This window comes from Pteropus vampyrus, unplaced genomic scaffold, assembly GCF_000151845.1.
Source record: "Pteropus vampyrus isolate Shadow unplaced genomic scaffold, Pvam_2.0 Scaffold83, whole genome shotgun sequence".
Classification (NCBI taxonomy): domain Eukaryota; kingdom Metazoa; phylum Chordata; class Mammalia; order Chiroptera; family Pteropodidae; genus Pteropus; species Pteropus vampyrus.
Window position 1 is genome coordinate 6,061,513 of NW_011888864.1, and position 6,694 is coordinate 6,068,206.

General features: G+C 51.0%; 1 protein-coding gene across 1 annotated transcript; it reads right to left on the reverse strand.

Annotated features, from left to right (window-relative positions):
* Nucleotides 1-1,748: 1,748 nt before the first annotated feature.
* On the reverse strand, nt 1,749-6,672 carry ZIC2 (Zic family member 2). The gene is made up of 3 exons (XM_011363206.2): nt 5,279-6,672; nt 3,348-3,511; nt 1,749-3,158 (listed from the first exon to the last, which is right to left on the reverse strand). Exons 1-3 carry the CDS (start codon nt 6,348-6,350, stop codon nt 2,808-2,810), a joined length of 1,587 nt encoding a protein of 528 aa, XP_011361508.1. The 5' UTR covers nt 6,351-6,672; the 3' UTR covers nt 1,749-2,807.
* Nucleotides 6,673-6,694: the final 22 nt, after the last annotated feature.

The window sequence follows — 6,694 nt, forward strand, 5'->3', positions numbered from 1 at the left end:
ATAGCTGTCTTACATTCAGATCTGTCTGTAAAGCGATCTGGCCTAGGCTGTGAGCTCATTCCCTTCTTGTTATTTTTCTTCTTACCCTAAATGAGAAGAAAAGCCCTAAGGCTTTGAGCTTATATGATACCAAAACCTCCCCGCCCCCATTCCATCCTTCTTGGGTTTGAGCGGTGTCTCAAAGCCAGTCATTTATACAAACACACACAAAGTTTAAAACACATACCATCTCATTTCACGCAAGTTATGACAAATTTTTAGTCTGATTCCTTTGCCCCCTTCCCAAGGATGGGGGGTGTTAGAAAACCCTAAAGGATTTTCCTCACAGCTTATAATGTGTTCAATGAAATCTCTCAAGGATCAGTAACATATGCCAATTATTTTAATAATTTTCCTTAATATTATTAGGGGTTATAAATTTGATTTTAATAGGAGGTTGATTGCTTCAGGAGTTGGCCTTGGGCAGTTCGCAGGGCCACTAGGGAGGGCTAGCCCAGTCTCTGTCAACCTCTAGGACACACACTCACACACACACACACACACACACACACACACACACACACACACACACACAGCCCCCAGGGCTGAAGTCTTTCCCTCCCCACTGAATTAGTGTAGTGGCCTCTGAGAGGTCAGGGTTGCCTTTCTCTTACCAAACTGCCCTCTGGCCTGTCCCTGCGGATCAGTGGAGGACCAAAGAGAAGGAGAAGCAGTGATTTCCGTGGCAGCCACCCGTGCTCTCCATCTCCTCCCAGAGCCCTGCATGAGCTTAGCAATCTTATGGAGGTGTTGCTGAAGCCGCCTAAATCTTTTCACCACTGGGGCGGCCAGGGCCTCTGGAAGCTACAGGGATACTCAAGGAGATATCTCGATGGCTCAGGGACTTAAAAAAGAATTTTCCTCCTTTCTATACTTTGATTAAAATTATTTCTACCTTTTTCCTTGGAACACCTTGTTTGAAAATTCGATAAACTCTTGTGGGGGAGGGGAGTGAGGCTGCAAACCTTACAGAAAGCTGGTGGTTGGTTCTTTGCCTCACTTCCACCTTGCTATTTTAGTCTTTTTATTCTATCTCACTGAATTCTTGATGAGGTTCCCTTTCATTTGGGGGCAATGGTTTGCGGCTTTCCTAAATGAAAAGGTAGTCTATTTATCACCTTCTCGTGAACATTCTGCTTATTGGTGTGCAGCAGCTTGCAGATAAGCAACATTTCTTGAGTAAGCTGTTAAAAAATTCAAGAAAAAAACTTTCGGTAGAAATAGTCCCTTAAACTTTAATCGTTGGGCCAAGTTCAAAAACAAAGCACTCAGCTCAGTTTTAAACATGCAATTAAAAATAACTGTACCTCAGCTTTTCAGAGGGAGGGAGAGGAAAGGGGGCAGGGATGAGGGAAAACAAAGAATAAGGAAATATTTAGTGCTCTTAAATCCAGTCCAAATAGCTGAAAGAATGGCATTCCCTCAGATAATGGAGCCATTAGAAACTCTGAACGTTCCTGCCGCCATTCCTCACAGGGGCTTTCCAAAAATTTAATTCACTCTCAGCGACAAAACAAAGGACAGCGAAAAGAATTTTGAGACTTTCTGCCAAAGGGGCAGTTTGGCCCCATTTCTTTGCATGCATGTACCTTCCTCCCCAGAATGAGGTGGTGCCTCACATTCATTCAAGAAGCTGAACTATATATATCCGTGTCGACCCTCAGCTGCCACCTTCCCATTTTACTTAATAACTTTGCTAGAAAAATTAGTATGTTCATGCAGTTTCAACACATTTTATTATATTTCTGTATGCATTACTTTCAAAACATATCACAAGAAATGATCAAACCACTTAAAACCTTCAAATAAAAAATCTGAAACAGTTTATGCCCACAATTGTACATATTTATAGTTAAGAAACATTCTTTATAAATATTGTTTCCTCTGTAGCAAGTTAATACCATAATTTAATTACAAATGGATAAATATGGTAACGGGTATTTACAGAAGGGTGTTATTACGGAAAAATCTAACGGCACAACGTTTATTCCCCTCCCCCCCAATCTTTCATACAGGAACTAACAAATTGAACTTGCAAAAGCACTAAAACATCACATGTAAACCCAGCTAACAGAAAAATACATTCACAAGCATTGGTGGTCGTGGTGTGTATGTGTGCTGTGGATCAGTGTGTTGAAGAAACAGAAGGGAGACTTTGGCACGGCTCGTTTTTTTCCAGTCTATAGTTGCATGAAGTTTACAATCAAGTTGCCTCATGGAAAGGAACACAATATTCAATACCACGATACAAAATAAACGATTTTCTTCCACATTAAAAAGAAACTGGGTAAACTAAAATGAAGGGGAAAAAAAGTTCATCACTTGAAAAAGGAAGGGAAGGCAGGGAGGAACGCAATCTGGAGTTAGAAATAGACAAACTTCTATACACCAAGAAGCCGTTAAAATCACCTCCGAGAAGGAAGAAGTCTGCTATGTACACAGTTAGACGACTGGGAATGGGGTGAAAAAGAAAGCGGGCATGGGGAAAGGCAATGGGGGTTTGGTTCAATATTTTTATGGTTATTTACTTTTTTATTTATTTAATATTTTCAGCTTCAGAGACTCCGGAAGGGATATTTTTTCTTTTCATGCCTAGGCCATTAAAAAAAAAAAAAAAAACTTTAAAAAATCCTTCTGCTGGTAAAATCATTTTCATCATCATAAAAATCAGGTTCATAATTTTAATAACACAATCAAAGGGAATCAATGGCGCGGGAGGGCAGCTGCGCCAGGGTGGGGACTGGGAGAGGGAGAGAGGCCCAGGGCCCTCACACGTACCATTCATTGAAGTTGGAGGAGAGGCCGCTGTGGCCCCCAGCTGTCCCGCTGCCCCCGCCAGAACTGCCGCCGCCCCCGCCGCCCGCCCCGCCGCCCCCGCCACTGCCTCCGCTAGAGCCACCGCCCGCGCCGCCGCTGCCGGAGCCTCCGCTCCGGTGCACAGCGGACACTGCCGCAGCCGCCGCGGCAGCAGCCGCCGCTGCAGCTGCCGCCGCCGGGGAGAGGTTGGAGCTGCTCTGGGGCTCAGTGCTGGGGGACACTAGCCCTGGAGGCGTGGATGACTCGTAGCCGGAGCTGGCAGCTGGAGAGGACTCAGAGCCCTGCGGGGAGGACTCATGGACCTGCAAGACAAAAGTCGGGAGGGGAGACCAAAGGGGACTGGGTGTGAGTGCAGCTGCTGTGGGGCCAGGCTCCCGGAGGAGCATTCCCAGAAATGACCCTGCCGCCCTTGCCCCGGGGAACCCTGGCTTTCTCAGGCCAGCTGAAATCGTCCGGGCTGGTTGCCCTTCTCCCGGCCACCCCGGTGGTACCTTCATGTGTTTCCGCAGTGAACTGGGGTGCGTGTACGACTTGTCGCACATCTTGCACAGATAGGGCTTATCGGAGGTGTGGACATGCATGTGCTTCTTCCTGTCGCTGCTGTTGGCGAAGCGCCGGTCACAGCCCTCAAACTCACACTGGAACGGCTTCTCCCCTGTGGACGGCAAACCGCGCTTGCTGTGGACATCGAGCCCCCCCACCCGCTCCACCATGCCAGCCCCCCGAGGGGGCAAGGCCTCGTTGAGGAAGTAGGAAGGGCAAGAAGGACCAAGGTCCCTTAAACAGGTCGGGTCCCCTCTGTGGCAGAACTAAGATAAAATTAACGGCCTTCGCAGCTGACAATCCTGCTTATTTATTTTATATTTTACTTTTCTTCGACTGAAGCCCATTTCCTCAAGTTTATAACGAATTTGGGGTAGCACCTGGCCTTGCCCGCCTTTCTATGGGGTTTCTTGGATTCGCAGCATCCAACAAGTTAGTCTCGCCATGGATAAGCTGTTATTATGACAAAATATTTGGGGCATTATCAAAATCACACAGGCTGCTGGGCTGCTGTCGGTATCTCTTTAGGGCCAGTAAGCAATTAGATTTGGAGTTGCTGTGTGTTGTTTGGAGACCGGGCTGTGGATAGTGACTGAGCCAGTATTTTTCATCCAAAATTCTGCAAATTAAATTAGTTGTAATTCTAGTCTCATTCTCAGTTTAAAAAAATAAGTCGGAAAAAGGTAAATATTAGGAATAAGGCAGCATCTAACGATTGCAGAGGCACACACTAAGCATTGAGGGGTGGGAACGTCAGCAAAGGCTTTCAAAACCTCCCTGTTTAATTTTCTGGCGGCTCCAGCATCCTGTTGCCAGAATTCCAAATGCGTGGAGTCATTTAGAGGTGTGAGAACTCAAACATTGTTCCACTTGGAAAGGGAACCATTTAACGTTAAATTCCATTAGCACCTAAATTGTTTTTTAAAGACATCCGCTCAGACACAGGACTCGAAAGCAAGCATTTCATGCAAATAAATTTCTCAAATTTTAAACCTTGTTAAAAGCTTGTCTCGCACCTCACCTCCCTCCCTTCCCGGAAGAGAACAATAGGCCGCTGGCGCATCCCCACTTTGGAGTAAATATTGACGGGGGAAGTTGCTAAAACATTTGGCTTTCTTTTAGAAAATCGTCTGGCACGACTTTGGCTGGGACCTGGTTATAGATGAATAATCTATGAAGCGAGCGGCGCGTTCTTTTGCGGCTCTCTCTTGTCACGCAATTGCGCCTCGGGGTCGTGCTGCCCCGGGCACTCGATGACCAGGTTGTAGGTCCTAGTTTGAAATCGCAAACCCTCTGGTGCTCATTAGAGAATTTCACAAACCACTGCAAACCCACCGTAAAGTTATGCGACCCACCCCGAGATGGGCTTTAAAAACGAGATGCTTTACTGCTTCGGCTCACACCAGATTCATTTATGGGTAACAGTTCCGGGAAGGACGTTTGGACACCGAGTAAAATAAGTGAGAAAACACACAAGCCACTCAAACACAGACACACAGCCGGAGCAGAAAAGCATATTCAGACAAGCTGGCAAATCCTCTCTAGGCTCCATTCCCGGGCACCGAGTTGGAGAGTTTTATTTTGTGCGCTCTACTTAGAACGGAAATTATTAACCGGGCTGAGCAAACGAAGGGATTGCATCACCCAAATCATACATTTGATGTTACACTGGTTATTTAAAACTCAATTTCCGCACATGGAAAAACCCAGCCCAGTAATATTTCGTTCTCCAACAAAAACAAGCCGCTGGCTCTCTCGCACACACACAAAAACATCTCCCGTCCCAGGGCAGGGGCGTGCTGTCGGTGCGTTTCTCTCAGGAAACCAATTACGGCCTCTCCCAACTCCGTGCCCCGTCCCTGTCCCGGCCCGCGGTTACCTGTGTGGGTCCTTTTGTGTATCTTAAGGTTCTCCGAGCGCGCGAAGACCTTGCCGCAGCCCGGGAAGGGGCAAGGGAAGGGTTTCTCGCCTGTGTGCACGCGGATGTGATTGACCAGTTTGTATTTGGCCTTGAAGGGCTTGCCCTCGCGCGGACACTCCTCCCAGAAGCAGACGTGGTTGCTTTGCTCTGGGCCGCCGACGTGCTCCACGGAGACGTGGGTCACCAGCTCGTGCATGGTGCTAAAAGTTTTGTTGCAGCTCTTCTTCGGGTTGCTCAGCTGCTCGGGGTCGATCCATTTGCAAATGAGCTCCTGCTTGATGCACTGCTGCCGCATGTAGCGGAAAAAGGCACCAGGGTGGTGGTGGTGGTGGTGATGGTGGGCCGCGGCTGCTGCCATGTTCATACCCATGTTCATATTCATTGGGCCGTACTGGTTGTGGAGCTGCGCCGCCGAGTAGGGGTCGGTCCGCGGGCTGGCCACCTGGCGGTACTGCTCCGATCGCCCGAACACCTCGCCGGGCAGCCCGAGGCGCATTTGCCCGTTGAGCACATTCTGTGAGCCGTGCGGCCCGTGCTGCTCAGGGAGGCCAGGGAAGAGGAGGTGGCCCTGCGCGTCTGAGTGCGCGTGGTGCAGGCCGCCTGCTCCCGGCCCGAACAGCCCATGCTGCCCGCCGCCCGGTGCCGAGTCCCCGAAACCGCGGCTACGGAACAAGAAGTCCCGCGTAGAGTTGAAGGGCGGCCCAGAGTAGGAGCCGACGTGCGCGGCATGGGGCCCGAGTGCGGCAGCAGCGGCAGCTGCCGCAGCGGAGCCAGGGTAGGCGCCAGGGCCCTGCGACGTGAACGCCGAGCTCTGGCCCGGAGACAGCTCGTGCGCGCCCGGGTTGAGCTTGAAGGCGCCCATGTGTGCGGCCGCTGAGTCCACGAAGCCGTTCTGCGCCGCCGCCAGGCTCAGTTCGCGGTCCTGCATTTCGGCTGCCGCCGCCGCCGCCGCTGCTGCGGAGTGGTGATGGTGGCGCGCGAAGCTGCCCACCCCGATGGCCGGGAACTGCGGCCCCGCGTCCAGGAGCATGGCCAGCGCGCCCGCCCGCCCCGGCGAGCCCCTCGCCTCCTAGGCTCCCACTCCCGATCTGCGAGCAGTGCGTCCAGCGGCTGCCCGGCTCCGAGCGCAGGCAGCGGTGGTGGTGGTGGCGGCTTCAGCCCTGGGAGCCGCGCTCTTTGCTCCCGCCGCCTCCGCCTCTGCCGCCGCCTGGATCTGCTTCGGGAGGCCGGGAGCGGAGCAAAGGCGCGGAGAGGAAGAGGAGGAGGCGGCGGAGGCTCGGGAGGAGGAGGAGGAGGAGGTGGAGGAGGAGAAGAGTCCAAAGCCAGGCGGAGAACCAAAGTGTATTAAAGGAGCTGTGGCGGGGGCGGGCGGGC

Bases quoted from the DNA above. Each gene is read 5' to 3' on its own strand.
- ZIC2 (XM_011363206.2), bottom strand. From the start codon at position 6,350: ATGCTCCTGGACGCGGGGCCGCAGTTCCCGGCCATCGGGGTGGGCAGC. The intron at 3,512-5,278 runs GTAACCGCGGGC...TGCCGTCCACAG, and splicing joins ACACAAAAGGACCCACACAG to GGGAGAAGCCGTTCCAGTGT. The intron at 3,159-3,347 runs GTACCACCGGGG...TTTGTCTTGCAG, and splicing joins CACTGCGGAAACACATGAAG to GTCCATGAGTCCTCCCCGCA.